We start from the raw sequence: 19,051 nt of genomic DNA, 5'->3' as shown, positions 1-19,051 counted from the left end.
ATTTCTAGCCCATCCATGCGGAATTAAAGAGCCTTTACAAAGCTTTAAACTGTAATAGGACTGACTAAATAGAAAAGACATTTTTTGAAATAGGAACAAATGACTCCCGTTTCAGTTTTCACTTGGATTTATTCACCCAGATAACAATATCTAGCCATATGTACTCCGTGGCTGCTGACACTGCTAGCCATACCAATAGAGGAAGTCTCTGCCACAGGCCCACAACTTGGGCTACTCTGTCTTCTGAGAATTTGGGGAGCTCTGTTCTCTGAATCAGGACAATGTTTTATGGTTGATGTTTTTTCTTCATCCGGAAAGTTGTCTTCAGGGTAACTGCTTATCCTTGGCTAGTGGTACAAAGACAAAAAAGCACTTTAACAGTTATCATTACACATCAGAGTCTTTAGGGAAAGGGAAATGCACCGTTTTTCTTTCTTCTATACAGTTCAATTCACTGGGCTAAGTGAGCAAAGTAAGAGGTGAGTTACTGCCCCAACACAATTACCGACTTGCCATGTGATTTTTAATCAGCCCTAACTCAAAACTCATAAAATTTTTATAACTAATTATATAAAAATCCACAAAACAACTAGAAACAATCAAGAAAAATGACTCCACTAACACGTCAAATTGTAGTCATAAGAATGATAAATGAACTCTTGTTTCCCCTCCATGTAGTGAAGTAATTTCTTCAATAAGCAATAACCTATTTTTGTCTTTTTCTTTCTTTCTTTCTTTTTTTACTGAGATGAAGTCTCGCTCTATCGCCCAGGCTGGAGTGCAGTGGTGCAATCTCAGCTCACTGTAACCTCCGCCTCCTGGGTTCAAGCGATTCTCATGCCTCAGCTTCCTGAGTAGCTGGGATTACAGGCATGCGCCACCACGCCCAGCTAATTTCTGTATTTTTAGTAGAGACAGGGTTTCACCATGTTGGCCAGGCTGGTCTCAAACTCCTGATCTGAAGTGATGCACTTGTCTCAGCCTCCCAAAATGCTGGGATTATATGGGTGAGCCACCACGCCCGACTGCCTTTTTAAAATAGCTATTACAAATATTGTATTCCTCATGAAATCTTTACTATATATTTTATACCATCATACACTCCTTTTGAAGAAAACTGTATTCATCTAAAATACATGTAAGAAAATTCTGAAAAAACTCAAAATTATTTAAAAATTTATTATTTAAATAAGGATTTAGTATTCAAAATCATTAAGTAGCTCACCTTAGGAGGTAGGGGAGGTGGTACTGCACGTTTTGAGGTTGATCTAATACAAAGAAGAAATGCAATTTAGATGATGATAAATAACCATAACCGAAAACACAGATACTATTAAATATGTATTAAAATCAGTTCCTATCCTATACAGAGGATATAAAAGACAGATCACAATGCAGAGTATAAAATCTTTAGGAAGGCCTAAGACCTCACTCATATTGTCAAATTGTATTAGTATGTCTATAAAGATGTAAAAAAGTGGACACAAAGTCTTATTTTACTTTATGGTTATGCTTTGCTATATTTCATAGGTAATAAAAACTAAATTAACTCCTTGGTTAAAAAACTGATTCAGAATTTTAGAGTTGGGACCCATAGATTCAAGTGGGTATACCATCAAACCTTTTGCTACTCAAAGTAGGTCCTCAAACCAGCAGAACTGGCATCATCTGGGAACTTTTCAAAATGCACCCTCTAGACCTACTAAGTCAGAATCTTCCTTTTAATAAATTCTCCAGGTCAAGAAGTTTGAGAGGCACTTATCTAGTCCACTGGTCCCACACAGTTATCCACAGTCATTGAAATCAATCATGTGGCTTTCAGGATTCTTAGATCCAGTCCCAAAGACTGTGTCTATACCAGAGGTTGGCAAACTTTTTCTATGAAGGGCCAGAGAGTAAATATTGCAGGTTTTGTGAGGCATACAGTGGTTGTAACTATGGAACTCTGCTGTTACAGTGTGAAAGCAGCCATGTACGATACATAAACTAATGAGCATAGTTACATTCTAACAAACTTATTTATGGACACTGAAGTTCGAATTTCATGTAATTTCCATGTGTAATAAAATATTATTATTCTTTTGATTTCTCTTCAACCATTAAAAATGTAATTACAATTCTTAGTTTGTGGGCTGCCATAGTTTGTTAACCCCAAACGTATAGGCCTAATGTGGGAACCCAGGAATCTGCATTTCTAAAGAGTTCTGTAGGTAACTGCAGTGCACAGACAGGTTAGGAACAACTCATGAAGGCCAGCCCCCTCACTTAATTGTTGAGGTAACTATACTGGAGAGATGAAACTGGAGCTTTTTAACTCTGTTACAGTATTTTTTCCCATGACATCATGTGACTCACCTTTCAGTATATTATCATTACATAATATATTCTGACTAAAAACAAAAAAAATAAAAAACCTTAATGATCAATATATGATGCTTTTTGGTAAAAGTCAAAAGCTTTACCTTCATTAAAGGCATAACTTTTTCAAGAATGGAAATTAAAACTTACTAGAATAAATCACACACCCCATACTGTTCTTATATAATCAAATAAAATATAGTTATTAAATTAGAAAACAACTTACTTGCCAGTATTTGCACCATCAACAAAAGGGTTCCACTGTAACATGAAATTTGGGTCTGATGACAATCCCTGTAAAGATAAAAATATAGTTTAAAATGTGACTTTGTAACAGGTATTAACCATTTTATTTGATTCAAGAAAACATTCCAGTATCATGATTATTAATCATCTTGGCATTCAATCAATTTTTTAATCTCTAGCTAGATTTGCTTTGTTATTTGACATATTTAGGTCAATGACTCATTATCAGTTGACCTGAACTTAAGAAATTCCATAAACATACTAAATGTAGCTTCAAATGTGACAAATCTTCTCTATCAATATGTGAGTATATTCCAAAGCAAACAATAAACAACTGAATTATCTACATCATCACTCCATTAGCATGGAAAACTAAATATCATATTACTAAACTGTCATGAATTTATTGGTGCTACTACTTTTTCCTACTAGCATGGAAATTGGGGTTTTATCATACAGCAACATTTACAGTAAGAAGAGCACTACTTTCAAACGTTAAGGATGAACTCAATAGGCTAGGTTAGGCTAACTCTAATAATATCTTGCTTTATTACTTTTTCCCTTATTTATTTATTTATTTATTTATTTATTTTTGAGACAGAGTCTTGCTCTGTTGCCCAGGCTGGACCGCAGTGGCTTGATCTTGGCTAACTGCAACCTCCGTCTCCTGGGTTCAAGCAGTTCTCTCTGCCTCAGCCTCCTGAGTAGCTGGGATTACAGGCACATGCCACCATGTCTAGCTAATTTTTGAATGTTTAGTAGAGATGGGGTTTTGCCATGTTGGCCAGGCTGGTCTGGAACTCCTGACCTCAGGTGATCCACCCACCTCAGCCTCCCATAGTGCTGAGATTACAGGCATTAGCCACTGTGCCCGACCACTTTTTTCATTTTAGATAAGGAAAGAGGTAACTAAACAGTAAATTCAAAATACGAGCAATGGTTAAAAAAGAAACTATATTAACAAATATAGTTTGTTAATTTAAAAAACAGTAAGGCAATACAGAATGTAGAATTTACTATAAACTAAACAGAATCACTTTAAAAAAAAAAAGGTCCTGAGAGCTTAAAGCTGAGAATCAAATTCTGTGTATTTAATGACATCATGTAAAACCTTCAAAAGACTAACGAGGTTAAAATGAATGATTGAAAGAGTGTATTACATTGTACTCTAGTAAAAATACAACTAACTATAAACTTTTAAAAACTTTAATATGGGAAAAATCAAAATTAATGCTTAAAGGAGTGTATTACTTTGTTTTCTAATCAAAGTACAACTAACTCAAAAAAAAGTTTTCTCAAATCTTAATGTGATAATAATGCTTTAAAAATTAATTCTTACCATTTCATCTCGTGCTTCTGTTTCTTTTCTCAGAGGAGGTTCAAACTGTAATTTGTCAACTGCAAAATATATAACAGGTATGTACAAACTCAGCATCTCAGGGTTCATCTCAGAAATGTAATGGCAAGTTTGTATATGGGGTGGGGGAGGGAGAAAGAAGAGGGGAAAGAAGAGAAGACAAAAAATATCTTGTTTCTTGACTATAAGAGTATCCCTTTGTTATGCTTACCAAAAGTAAGTAACAAACTGGGATCTTCCTAACATCTCTACTTAATTCTTGGTTGGAATCAGGAAATTAAACAAACAGTTCTTTTTGTATAAAAGAGATTTTCAAAGATTCATCAAAAGTAAATGACTAAGTAAAAACTTTAAAGATTTTCTCTACACTGTAGACTCTGTTTTGAGACAGTTTAAGCTACAGCTTCATAACAGAGATGAACTAAGAAAAACTACCTATAAATTATCTAAAAAGAACAAATGACTTCTATTAAATTAAATGTCACAAGGAATCTGATGTATTTTGCTAAATATGTATTTTATTTGACCTAGTCATACTGACTTCAGAATTATTCAAAATATTCAAAGAGCAACTTCTTTTGTATAAAATATTCTAAAACAGAGAAAAGGAGGGTTTATTACTTTCTCATAAAGTATTTAAAATTTAAAAATTCTAAAATCTAATGTGACTAAAAGCCCTCCAAATTTTTTTAAACACTCATACTTGCATCATAGAGATGCAAAATTCCTAAATACAATCTTAGCAAACAAAATACTTTTAAAAAGCACTTTCAAATAGGATCCAGTTGTCTTTATTTCTAAAAACAAGATTTGTAAAAAGCAAATACAAAGTACTGACATAACTCATCACATTAAACAAAAACAGTATGTCATAAATTTTTCAATAAAAGTTTGGAAGACATTCCATAAAATATAGTATCTACTTTAAAAAATAATCTAAAATAAAAAGTCCTTGGTCATTAATGACTTATTTAACATAATTAAAAACATCTGAATTCAAGAACTACTACTATAATTCATAAAGAACCTCTTTAGTCTTTTGAAACAGGGATGAACTAAGGTTTATTTTTGTGACAACCAGAAACACTGGCAAGCAGGTCTAGACCTGCATTATAAAAGGCATAAATGTGAAAATAATATATTACTTTTTTTTTTTTTTAAGATGGAGTCTCACACTCTTGTTGCCCAGGCTGGAGTGCAGTGGTGCAATCTCAGCTCACTACAACCTCCGCCTCCCGAGTTCAAGCTATTCTCTTGCCTCAGCCTCCCAAGTAGCTGGGACTACAGGTGCGTGCCACCATGCTTGGCTAGTTTTTCTATTTTCAGTAGAGATGGGGTTTCACCATCTCATGAGGTTTCCTGACCTCAGGAGTTCCTGACCCCAGGTGATCTGCCTGCCTAAACCTCCCAAGGTGTTGGGATTACAGGTGTGAGCCACTACGCCTGGCAATTTTTAAATAACAGAAATTGGACTTACCCTTCTGTATAAACAACTATCTACATGTAATACATATACATGTCTGCATGTTTGTGTGTGTACAAACTAAAGCAACTGTTTGAAGGCAATGCACCACAGACACCATAAGGCTGTGATTCTTAAAGAAGGAAAATACATGGTGGTAAGAGCCATATTTTACCCTGACTTTCTGCCTGGGGGCACTTTCCAAACTAGGACACAAGAAAATGGAGCCCAAAGAGAAAGTAACAGTCTCAACAGGTGAAGGGACAAGGATTTTAATTTGGCGCTGCTTAGGTAGAGGGCACAGTCCCAAAAATAAGAAAGCTGTATAAAGGAGGAACTCCAAAAATATGCAAAGAGGTTTTCTTAAGTCTTTGGCTGAATACCAAGAGCAAAGCCAGAGTATGCAAGGTATCTCAGAAAATGGCTAACAGAGAGCTGTGAGCTTCTGGAGATCCCACTGTACCAGGAAAAATTTGGCTTTCTACCAGAGGAAAGACCTTGCTGAATACTCTACTAAAACCTGACACAAGCCTTGAAAGGATTAAGTAGACATACCAGGTAATTAACTCTTTAAAGAAGGAGGATAAAATCCAGATGCTCAACATTGTATTACATGGTCCAAGATACAATAAAAAAGACAACTGAAGAAGCTAGGAAATAGGAACCCATAACCAGCTGAAAGCATATTACTAAAAACAGACCCAGAGGTGACACAGATGTTAAAATCAGCAGACAAGAATTTCAAAACAGCGATTATAAATATGTTCCAGGATTTAAGAGAAAAGATAAACACAGTAAGTAAGCAGATGGAATAGCTCAGTAGAAAAACAGAAATTATATATATGGATGTATGTGTATATACAGGTATATTACATATATGACTGAAAGTCTAGATCCAAAAAATGCTTGCCTGAAATAAAATTCACTGAATGGGCTTACTAGTAGACTCAATACTATAAAAAAGATCAATGAGCTTCAAGTCAGGGCAAGAAAAACAAAACTGAAAGTACAGTGAAGAAAAAAAAAAACAACTTATGTGTGGATACAGGGAGAAGAGTGGAGTGGGAGTACAAAGCCTCCATGACCTGTGGACAACATTCAGTGTTCTTACATATATAACTGGAGTCCCAGAAGCAGAGGAGACAGACTGGGGCAGAAATTTTGAATAAATAGTGGCCAAGCATTTTCCAAATTTGATAAAAAATATTAACCTACAGATCTAAGAGGCTCAATGAGCCCAAGACAGAACACCAAGAAAAAAATGCAGTTAGACACATCACAAATTGCTTTAAAAAAACCAAAACCCACAAAAGTTCCATACTGCAGTACCTCATACCTTTTTTTTAAAAGCTGAGTTGATGTCATGAATTGGGTTGTAACTGGCAGCTTTAAAAAATACTCATGTAGAAGAACATACAGGTATGCTACAGTTCAGGTTTTTTTTCCCCCCAAAAATAGTTATTCTGTCAATATAGGTTTTTATTTGGTAGTTATATGTCTATTTTTAGGATGAATATAGCTTGTCAAAAAGCCTCAACTATACCAATGGTTAAAAAAAAAAGTGTCTTGAGTTTGTGCTTCCTACTTGGGAAATCTGTGATTACTTCTCCGGAGACAGAAACACTTACCTCCCTAGAACTGTTACTAAACAGATTTGTAAGACAATATAGATGCTTGCTAACTGACGAAGGCTTGACTTACAATTTTTCTGACTTTCTGGTGGTACAAAAGTGATATGCATTCAGTAGAAACTGTACTTTGAACTTTGATCTTTTCCCAGACTAGCAATATATGGTATGATACTCTCTTGAGAGATGCTGGACAGCGACAGCAAGCCGCAGCTCCCAGTCAGCTACCCTAACATTAAATATTCAGAGCATGTTTAAGCTGGCTGGGCTAAGTTACGATGTTTGGTAGGTTAGGTGTGTTAAATGATTTTTTTGCCTTATGATATTTTCAACTTAAATGGGTTTATTAGGACATAACCCCACCGTAAATCGGGGCGCATCTGTACATCTTACTCAAAATCTCTATTGCCTTTATCACTCTTAGCCTTCAGGTAAGATGAACAGGACAAATAGAAATCTCAAACTGAAGTTGGTTAAACTTTCAGAAACCTTTAGACTTCCTTAGCCTAAAGGGTTTTTTGTTGTTGTTGTTTTTCTCCTTTGCCTGAATGTCAAGTGACAGCAGTTCCCCTTGGAGCTCATTAACTCTATGAACCAAAAAATCTGGGCATCCTATACATCTGGGAATACTGCCATTAACTCAAGTTACCACGTTTATTACGTTTCCAGTTATTAACTGGAACTCAGAGTACACACAGTTTTCCATTCAAACAGGTCCAGGAAGCATTTCCTCTGAAACAACCTTTACATTAAAATTCAGAGACTGTCTTCTGGAAAACTGCCCTCTAAACTCAATACACAGAATTTTGCCAGGTATTGTTAATAACTAATGCAACGGTAAAACAGGGTGCAGAGTGTTGATCCCTGTATTCATGTCTCTCTAATATAGAGACATATGCCAATCTTAAAAAGCTGGAAGACTGTCCCAGCAGGGCACCTCAAAAAGAGGTGACAAGGAATCCTTCTGAAGCAGATGACTACAAAAAGAAGAGAGCCTCCACCCACGTCAGTTGTACCAAAACTGATAACTACATGAAGTGGAAAGTCTGCCCAAGACCCATGGAAAGATAACTGGAGCCGCTGGTTACTTTAACCTGCAACAACAGTACTTTATTTTCTTAGTCACATTTCCCCCGGCTTTTTGCTAGCTGGAGGTTTTGGACTGTTGACAGATACTTGTTACTTCTTTATTATGATACCTGTAGAGTCCCTATTCTTACTATTGCCCTTTGCAGCCTTAGTCAGTCTGGAGTATGAGTCTAACACCTGGCTGAAATTTACTCGTAAGTCAGCTAAAATTATACAACTAAACTAACTGTTAGGCTTATACTCTTTGTGAATACTTCCTATCTTCCCTTGGTGCCAATTCCTTGTAATCAGTTGGTTTCCTAAGTAACTGGGCTCAACCACTAATACACTCTTCAGATGACAAACTGAAAAAAAAAATTAGGTAATTTAGCTAATACACTCATACCTGAATCAGACTGAGAAAGTAAGAAATCTTTCTTGCCATTCATGAGGCTGAAAGGACAGACACAAATCCAAATGCAAAGTCAACAAGAAACAATGTTTCTCCCAAGGATATTTTGTACATGTAAAGTTTCATACAATGACCCCCTCTGAGTTATTCTGCTTTCTGAGAAATCTCTCTCTCTAAAATCACTGACTGCCAGAAACACTGCTATATGAAATCACATTAAGAATGAATCATCCTATTCTTGCCTGGACTAAATCACTGACACAGAGAAACAGACTCAATTTCCAATCCAGATGCAGAGCTTCAAATAAAGGCATTTTTGAACACAACACTTCAAAAAGTTTCCAAGGAAACATACTCCTGGGTTTACTTTAACAGCAGAGACCCGATATTCACCCTTTCATACACATCCCTACTTTGCATTAAGTCATCACTTAAAATTCACCTGAATTCCACTCTTTCCAAAATCCTGTATTTCTTTTCCCTTGTTTGATGAAATCTTGAATGGTTTGGTTCCTCTGGTGTGTGTTCTCTCTCATTGCAAGGAGTCAGTAAACCTGACTTTGTTGGACTACATGTTTGTCCCTGGTGGTCTCAGACTGATTGGGTGTGATTCCTAATAATCATTTATGTCCACTAAAAATACATGGTAAGAATGCTTACAGTAGTCATAATAGCCCAAAACCAGAAATAAATCAAATGCTCATCAACAGAAGAATGAATAAATTATGGTATGGTCATACAATGGAATATTACTGTATAGTGAAAACTGAACTATTTCTACAAATGACTCTAACAGACATAATGTTGAGTAAAAGAAGCCAGGAACAAAAGGGTGCTTTTTGTATGATTTCATTTACCTGAAGGTCAAGATCAGGTAAAAGCCAGTTTATGTGACAGAGATCGGAATAGTAATTCGCCTGGGGAGAGGGAGGGCAGGCGAGTATAGAATTTAAGAATACTGATTGTGAAGGCTCTCATAAGGGAAATAATATCTGATATTCTGATAATGTTCTACATTCGTATTTTTAGCTGGGTGGTAGCTATATGAGTGTATATATTTAAAAGTTTATCCTGAGTATTCTTAAGATTTGAGCATTTTACTATATGGAAGTTACCACTTCAGTTTAAAACACTGAAACGAAAACAGAGTAGAAATAAATAGCATAAAATCTATTGAACAAACAAAAGCAAAGTGATAAAACACTCCTGATAAATACAAAGAAGTTTTAAAGACAAGTCATTAATAAAGTGACCTTCTACTCTACCACTTTCTGTCTGGTGCTTTAAGCACATGGAGCTCACTCTATGAGGATATTAGTATTTTGGGCTAATATCATGGAATATAAAATAACTGAATCTTGATCTTATCTCTGAAAAAGCCTATTTTGGTTAAGAAGACTGAATATCATAAATATGTTAACTCTTCCAAAGTAATAAGATCTCTGTAAAAACAGTTTTTTGTTTTTTGTTTTTAAACCACATAAGCTGTTTAAGTTCATGTGGGGAAGGCACAATAGCCAAATGTCATAATGAAAAATAAGTGTGACAAGGTACATATGTGTGTGTGGTGGGGAGGGGCAGAGAGTAGGAGTAGGATTAGTTCTAACAGATATTATCAAGATATAATAATCAAAAGTATGCTACTGGTACAAAAGCAGGCATTTGTGCAACAGAATAGAATTTCCAGAAACAACCCTAAAATATGTATGGCAATTCAGTATAAAGATAGCATGTCAAATCCATGAGTAGAAAGACTGCATTTTCAATAAATAATGAAACTGAGTTGTCATCTAGAAAGAAACTCAAGTTGCAATCCATACTCATACCTTCTACCAAATAATTTATATCAGATTTTTAAATATTAAAAAAGAAACTAAAAACACAAGAAACAATAGGAAAATTATTTTATAACTTTGGAATTGAGAAAGCCTTCTAAATATGACACAAAACCCCAAAACTATACGAGAAAAGACAGATAAAATAGACTACATTAATGGAATACTACAGAACTACATAAAATAAAGAATATGTTACAATGGAATATCAACTTTGCTACTTTTCTCTTTAATATTTGAGGCCCACAGACTTCATCTCAGACTATAAAAGGAGAGAACAGCATAAGAAGATATCATTGACCTAGGCACTAACAAAGACACTAATTATGGCTTAATTATGAAACAACTGAGAAGGGAAGGATACTCTCCAGTGACTAAGAGTTTTAAAGCTGCGTCCAGAAAGCTAGAGATGTTTGGGTTTATGAAAACTCAGACTTAAACAAAATGCACACTGCCAATAATTCTAAATAGTTCAAATATTTAATGAATTATCTTCCTCTAGTATGGTTTACAATTTTATTGATTTTGTTAGTCATAAACCTTATTTTACTGTAAACTACTTTAAATCTCTCAGAACAAGTATTCATTTAAGGCAATAAACCAGAGAAGAACTAAAACTTCTTTACGAATCTGTTGTTCTAAATTAATTTGGCTAAGGTGACAAATACTGATAGGAAATTTTCATCTGTCAATGGTTAATTTATTAAATTAAAAACCAATCTCTCTTTTGAAATATTTCCTTTAGAAAAGATTCATCTTAGTGCTAATCGGATTTTTAAAACCTGAAACCAACCCAAATGTGCAGTGAGAGTAAACTGGCTAACTACAATATATCAATTAATGAAACAGAATGCAATTGCTAAACAGAATGGTTATAAAGTCTATGCTAATATATGGAAATTAATTACATTATTAAGTGAAATTTTATGCATAGTATAAATTCATCCATGTAAAAATACACATGGAAAATGAAAGAAGTGTGGCAAAATATTAACTATGGGTTGGCTCTGGGTGATGTGATTGTATGCAATGTTAATTTTCTATTTTTTTCTTGCAGATTTTCAGCAACGGGCATGATTATGTCCATAATTGGAAAATAAAAATTATTCAAAAATTACAAACCAAGGGAATTCCATTGAAACCAGAAAAGCAACCCCTATTTTAGAAGTATTCTGATATATTGAAGTATGTAGTCTTAATTAGTCTGAAATTTTATTATTCTACAAAACATACAAGAACACCCAGCACAACCCTCCAAAACCACCAATGGAAAATGTAAACCAAACACATACAATTTATTTCTGAAGCTGTCCGTTCAGCTCTGGCATTCCTGTTTGTAGATCTAATGGTATGACGAATGATTGCATGGGGCTGTGAATATAAGCATAATATATATACTTTAACAAATTTCAATGATAAAGTTAAAAGGTCAAACTCTCTTATCATTTATTGATAAATATGAATATCTACTAGTAAATTATAGGATAAACATAAAACAAATACAATGAATGCTAAAATACTTTGGAAGTTTTTCACTTGTTCCATGTTTATACTGTATAAAATACTGGAGAGATTCAAAGACAGACACAAACCTTGTCCTCAAAGAGCTTACAGTCTAGGAAGGTAAGACACACAAATACTCACAGATAAGAAAATGGCAAGCACCTTTCATTAAGAGGATAAATGGACTACTCGTAAAGCCCAGTGGAGGGAGAAATGACTTTGACCTGAAGGGGTATAGTTCTTCATGAAAGCTATAATCTCATCTGGGGCCCTGAAGTACCAGTAGGCACTGAATATGCGGCAATGTGGGAAAAGCATTCTAGACAGCAGAAAGAATATGAACAAAGTGAGGTAAGAAAGAACAGGAAATTGTGGAGTGTTTGTAGGGAGTGGGGGTTGGTTATTATTTGGTTGCAGTGAAGATTAGGTGATGAGATGACAAAGATGACAAAATGTAACTGATTTTATACTGAAGAGTCTTTCTATACGGAAAGACCGTGAGGGTGAGCCCGATCATCAAAGGCTCTGAATGTCAGTCTGGGGCTCTTCACCTCAGTTTCTTGGCAAAAGGAATTTTTTTGGAGACTTTACAGCAAGGAAATGGCATTGCCACTGTCAGCTTTAAGAGTTATCTATTAAGTATGTATGAGACGATGGAGGGGAGAAATATTGGATACAGGGAGATTGAGTAAGAATATTGTAGTAAGCCAGGTGAGAAGCATACTACTTCTACCCACTGTGCACAACCTCCTGCTCTTTTGAAGTTAGGCCTTCAGCTCAACCCCTGTTTACCAAATTTCTGATGACTCACTCTCATTCACTGATGGCTCTGAAAGTGGCTCATCTGTTCACCCCTTACTTCAATACCCACCAACACACCAAATAAATTCAAAGCTCCAGAAGGATCCATTGTTCTAGACTTATTTTCTGACCCCATCTTCAAAGACACTCTTACATATTTCAATGTACTCTCAACTCCTAAAAATCACATCTTGGACCCTGTCATCAACTCTGATGCATGAATTTCCTCTATATTACAAATCTCTGATGTTTTGAGTTTACTCTCTCACTTACTCCCATTACACTTGTTCAATGTTCCCAATGGAATATCAAGTCCATTGATCCATTACTTTCTCACTCTCCATCAACATCTCTCCTTATTCAGTCTATGTCTGGTAGCACATAATTTCAAGTGATTTCTTGCAAAAATCCTAAATTCCCTTTGCCTCACTGTCTTTTAGTAGACTGGGACGGCAAAATGCCAATCCTGGATAAATTCAACTGGTTACCTTTGTGTTTACACATCTGGGGTATCAATCATGCTGGAGGAAAATTATACAGTAGAACACACTGAAAATTCATCTAATCTGAGCTCCGACTCTAGTCATTTAACCCTCCATTCCCCTCAATTACCATTCCGTACCTTCTTCACATTCTTCAAACCTACCCATTTTCCTTCACCCGTACAGATCACCTCATCACTAACTTCACAGAGAAAACAGAAATCACCAGCTACACTGCATTACCAACCATCCCTTTCTCTAATGGAAGAGCAGTGTTGCGTCTCCCTGCTTTCTTCTCATGGACTCTGCCTTTCCATCTTGCTTCCCTTGACTCTTCTATCTATTGGACAGTATTATGAGCATTTAATGAAAAAAAAAAACACATGAAAAAAAAATCCTTCTCCAGCTTATTCTCTTTCAGCTACCGCTCTACCCTATTTCTCCCTTCACAGCTCAAATTCATAAATGAATTGCAATACATATCTTTCAAACCACTCAATCTAGCTCCCCCTCCTCTATTAGAAAATTATCCCTGTTAAACTCATCAAACACTAACCACCTAAAGCCAAAAACTAGTTTAACTTAATTTCTATGTTCTCATTGGAACTCTCCTTTCTTCCTTCAATGTTCCTTATCAATCTCCTTTGCTATTGCTCTTTGCCTACTTGATCCTTAAATTTTGGGAGAAATCTCAGGTTCTGTGCTAGGCTCTCTTTTCATTCTACATGCTTCCCTTGGGTGATCACATTTACTCTTAAGGCATCAACTACATGTATATCTAATGACTCTCAAATTTATATTTTTATTATTTTATTTACTTTTATTTTTTTGAGACAGGGTCTTGCTCTGTCACCCAGGCTGGAGTGCAGAGGCACAATCATGGCTCACTGCAGCCTCAATCTCCTGCACTAAAGTGATCTTCCTACGTTGGTCTCCCAGGTAGTTGGGACTACAGGTACCCGCCACCAAGTCTTGCTAATTTTTAAAATTTTTTTGTAGAGACAGGGTCTCACTGTGTTGCCCAGGTGGGTCTCCAACTCCTTGGCTCAAGTGATCCTCCCATCTTGGGCCCTCCTAAACTGCTGGGATTACAGGCATTAGCCATCATACCCAACCTCAAACTTGTATTTTTAATCCAAACTTTTCTCTCCAAGCTACAATGACACATTTAGCTCCTTACTAGACATTTCCATTTGGAAGTTCTATGCAACATTTTCTTCAGTATAAAATGTAACTCATCTTTCTTCCCAAACCTGATTTTACCATAGTGTTCCTATCTTAGTAAATGGTTATATCCATCCAACTGCTCAAGTCAAAATCTGGTAGTAATTCTTTTCTTATCCCTTACCTTCATGTCTTCATCCAATCATTAACTCTCTCATATAATTCTTAAATTAATCCACTTTTCTCCATCCTTGCTCTACCATCCTAGTTTACCATTATTTTTATCTTGTATAATTTCAACAGTCTTTTAACAGGTTTTCAGTAATGAACTCACCATTCTGAAGTCACTGAGATTTTGAAAAAATGTACATTTTGATTACGTCACTCCCTTACCCTTTAATGGCTTTCTACTACCCTTAAAGCCCAACATTTTAAACACAGTTTGATAGATGGTATCTAGCTCTGTGTCGTTATCTTCTACCACTTCCTTCTTCCTTGTTTTCTGCTCTAGTCAGACTGACTTTTCTTTCTCTCTCATTCTCTCTCTTTTTTTTCTTCCCCTGAGACAGGGTCAAATCCTGTCACCCAGGCTGGAGTGCGGAGACGCGATCTCGGCTCACTGCAACCTTTGCTTCCCAGACTCAAGCGATTTTCCAGACTCAGCCTCCTGAGTAGCTGGGACTACAGGCGTTTGCCACCATGCCCAGCTAATTTTTTTGGTATTTTCTGTAGAAATGGGGTTTCGCCATGTTGCCCAGGGTGGTCTTGAACTCCTGAGTTCAAAGTGATCTAGCCTCCCACAGTGCTGAGATTACAGATGTGAGCCACCACGTCCGACCCAGACTGTCTTTTCTTTAGTTCCTTATGTACAGTGCCTTCTCCCTTACCACCAGGCTTTCAAACATGTTATTAACACCTCTGCTCAGGCCACTTACATTTATTCTCTTCCTCGAATTCTGATTTATCTTTCAGGTTTTCAGCTTAAATGTCACTTCTATAATAATGAGTTTTTTCCTGCCTCTATAATATCCCTCCATAGCACCTTTTACCTCCCATTCCATCACATGTGTAAATTAGTCATTGGTATTTCTGAATTTCCTTTGAGACTATACTATGAGCACTATAAAAGCAGGGATAATGTTAGCCTCATACACCCTTGTGCCCCCAACTGCCTGGCACGTGGTTTTGCATTTCAAGAATTGAAAAGTACGGTGACATCATTAAACAGAAATAGAGAATTCAGAAAGTAGAGTAGATTTGGGAAGCCCAGCAAAATGTGGTAAAAAATAGGTGTTTGGTTATTTACATAACCAGTGAAAGGCAAATTGGAGAATTGAGTAATATCTAGCTCTACATTTATGCAAGAATAACTTTACTTTCTTTAAACAATGGATCTTTAAACAATTAAAATACTTATTAATCCCAAGTTGCAAACAATGGTTCAAGTAGAAAACAATTTTATGTATGGCTGGTTTATTTAATATTTCCACTTCAAGTTCATTTAACATTCAACTAAATATTCACTGGGTACTCACGACATGACAGGATTATGCTATATACCAGGCAATGGGGAAATAAAGATTGGAGTTTAAAGATTGTTTAATGACTATTTCTATTAAATACATTTATAGATATGATGGTGTATTAACTAAGAGAGTAGGCTCTGGAGTTTGCCTGGATCTAAATCCTGGTTCCATTTCCTACTTGCCATATGATGCTGGGCAAATTACTTCCATTTTTTGTCCCTCGTTTCCTCATTTATAAAACAGGGACATTAATGGTACCTACTACAAAGGACTGTTTTGATATTAGATGAGTTAACATAGAAATTATCTGGCCTAATACTTGGCACACACTGAGTACCCAATGAGTGCTAGTAGTTACTATAGTATTTATTTATTTATTTAAAGACAAAAGTCTCACTCTGTTGCCCGGGCTGGCGTGCAACGGAACAATTTCAGCTCACTGCAATCTCTGCCTCCTGGGTTGAAGAGCTCCTCCTGCCTCAGCCTCCCAAGTAGCTGGGACTACAGGTGCCTGCCACCACACCCAGCTAATTTTTGTATTTTTTTCAAGTAGAGATAGGGTTTCACCATGTTGGCCAGCTGGTCTTGAACTCCTAACCTCAAGTGACCTGCCCATCTTGGCCTCCCAAAGTGCTGGGATTACAGGCGTGTCTGGCCCATAGTATGATATTTATAGGAAATAATTTAAAACTGAAGAACAGGAAATAGAAAATTCCCTTTAGTGAAGGTAGAGATATAAGGGAAATAAAGGCTAAAAAGGACATGAAGAGATAGATTCAGAAAAACTTAGGAAAAAAATGGAATCATAAAAGGAGAAGAAGGAACACAAGGAGAGAGAGACTGGTGAAAAAATACAGTTGTGCTATATACAGTCATAAGTAGATACCTGTTAATGAAGAGGAAGTCTCTCATTCCTGATTTCCTGACAAGTTGTGTTGTTACAGAAAATACATTACGTGCCAGGCACGGTGGCTCACACCTGTAATCCCAACACTTTGGGAGGCTGAGGTGGGTGGATCATGCTGTCAAGAGATCGAGACCACCCTGGCCAACATGGTGAAACCCTGTCTCTACTAAAAATACAAAACTTAGCCGAGTGTGGTGGCAGGAGCCTGCAGTCCCAGCTACTCAGGAGGCTGAGGCAGAAGAATCAATTGAACCCAGGAGGCGGAGGCTGCAGTGAGCCGAAACTGCGCTACTGCACTCCAGCCTGGTAACAGAGCAAAACTCCATCTCAAAAAAAAAAGAAAAAAGAAAAAAGAAAATACATTAAAAATAATTCTATAATGTTTTCACAGAAGGCAAGCATAGTTATGAATATCCCTACAACTAATTATATAAGAAATAATAGTTTTGAAATACTGAAAAGGATAACATTTTCCAACAGGAACCTCAGCTTCATTCTTGAAAATTATTTGTATTCTGTTAATACAAATTCAACTACAAAAATGAGCAGCTGGATTTCTAAGAAGTCTTTTTCAGGAAAAATAATACGTATATGTGTTGTGGCTATGCTTTTTTTTCCTTAGTTGAAAGCAAGGCTCTTAAAACCTTTATTTCCTTGGAAACAGATGTTCTTTATATATACCCCATAGAAAGATCAAACTCACTACAGAAGCTGAGGTCTAGAGAGAAGGGCAATCACCAAAACGGAAAGCACCTCTGCATTTCTGCAGAGGGACACCTGATTTCAATCTCAGCTACCAAAACTTCAGGCTAACCAAACTAAGAACATAAAAAGAGATAGTGTTAAGAACTAATCCTACTTCTGAGGAGAACTAGGATAAAAAAAGTATCACTGATAATTATGTGCAGGAAAAGTGTAGTTTACACTATTAATCTCTGTAGCTAAGCCTGTTTTAACTAAGCAAAAAGATGGACTCAGAAAACAAAGAAAAAAAAGCAATCTTTAAGGCCTTACAAAACATCTGTTTTCAACTATGAGACTGCAAACACTTCCTTACCTCAAAGTCATCATCATCTGCTTCAGTGTAATGTGCATGGTTATCTGGATTGTTCACTTTGTCTAACAGTTCAACTGCTAGGGCTCTAGAGAGACCTGGCTGCGCAACAAAAGTGTGCTAAAAGAAAACAAAATGAAATTTCATGAGCATGCCTTTACATCTATGGTTTAAAGAAAATGTTATCTTCATTTTTTCATTCGGTAACTGGCAGAGACAAGTATATGGGAGTCTACTATTATAAATAAACTGTATTAGTAAAAAGATTCATCAGAGAATCCGTAGTTACAAATTATACAAAACTGAAGAGCCTTTGTAGGGTAAATTTAGAAAGTAATTTCTTTTTGTAAAGTTATCTAATCTATATTAAGTTCTAAAATTATATAGATTAGATATGGCTATATCAATGACATTCATTACTCATATCACTATACTGATGCAAATGAATACTGTGGTATGGTCCATAACCACAATAAGAAAAAAGCATGTATATCCTATATTTGCATACATTTAATTCTGTAAAATCATGTTAATGTACAAAGACGTACATAATTGAATACTGGCATTTCAGTAAAGCTTTCTTAGGTTGTTGTAATCATTGACTATTTCTAATATAAAAGTGTTTTATACACACACATACGCACAGTATTCTATAAATTCATATTAGAAGCCAAGAAAAGTAATTCATTTTAGCTAAGGGCAACATTTTAGTTTTCTCTAAGGCAGGGGTGAGCAAACTACAGCCCATGGGGAAAATCTAGTGCACTGACCACCTCTTTTTGTAAATAGTTTTATTGAGTATTAAAACTATACCCACATGTGCACACTGTTTATGGCTGCTTCTGGGCTACAATGGCAGAACTCAGTAGTTGTGGCAGAGGCTGTATGGCCCACAAAGTTTAAAATATTTACTATGTGAACTGCCTATAGAAAATTTGCTGGCTGGGCATGGTGGCTCATGCCTGAAATCCCAGCACTTTGGGAGGCTGAGGCGGGTGGATCACGTGAGGTCAGGAGTTCAAGACCAGCTTGGCCAACATGGTGAAACCCTGTCTCTACTAAAAACACAAAAATAAGCTAGGTGGTAGTGGCATGCGCCTGTAATCCCAGCTACTCGGGAGGCTGAGGCAGGAGAACAGTTTGATACCGGGGAGCTGGGGCAGAGGTTGCAGTGAGCCGAGATCGTGTCATTGCACCCCAGTCTGGGCGACAGCGTGAGACCCTGTTTCCAAAAAAAAAAAAAAAAAA

General features: G+C 36.3%; 1 protein-coding gene across 7 annotated transcripts in view; it reads right to left on the bottom strand.

Moving 5' to 3' along the window:
- The window catches only part of MAP4K5 (mitogen-activated protein kinase kinase kinase kinase 5), a 106,786-nt gene that overhangs the window by 25,061 nt on the left and 62,674 nt on the right, over positions 1–19,051 (bottom strand). For all 7 annotated transcript variants that reach the window (XR_002733738.3, XM_023222594.2, XM_023222593.3 and 4 more), the window contains 6 exons: positions 17,807–17,923; positions 11,659–11,737; positions 3,944–4,002; positions 2,585–2,652; positions 1,226–1,268; positions 194–347 (listed from right to left, as the gene is read on the bottom strand). Coding sequence is in view for 6 of the 7 variants with exons in the window: in XM_023222594.2 (XP_023078362.1) it covers positions 194–347; positions 1,226–1,268; positions 2,585–2,652; positions 3,944–4,002; positions 11,659–11,737; positions 17,807–17,923 (520 nt within the window). In the remaining variant the exon portion in view is untranslated. The remainder of the gene's footprint in view (positions 1–193; positions 348–1,225; positions 1,269–2,584; positions 2,653–3,943; positions 4,003–11,658; positions 11,738–17,806; positions 17,924–19,051) is intronic.

Source organism: Piliocolobus tephrosceles, chromosome 6 (assembly GCF_002776525.5).
Source record: "Piliocolobus tephrosceles isolate RC106 chromosome 6, ASM277652v3, whole genome shotgun sequence".
NCBI classification, from domain to species: domain Eukaryota; kingdom Metazoa; phylum Chordata; class Mammalia; order Primates; family Cercopithecidae; genus Piliocolobus; species Piliocolobus tephrosceles.
The sequence above is the reverse complement of the archived record's forward strand: the minus strand, read 5'-3'. Positions and strand labels throughout refer to the sequence as shown.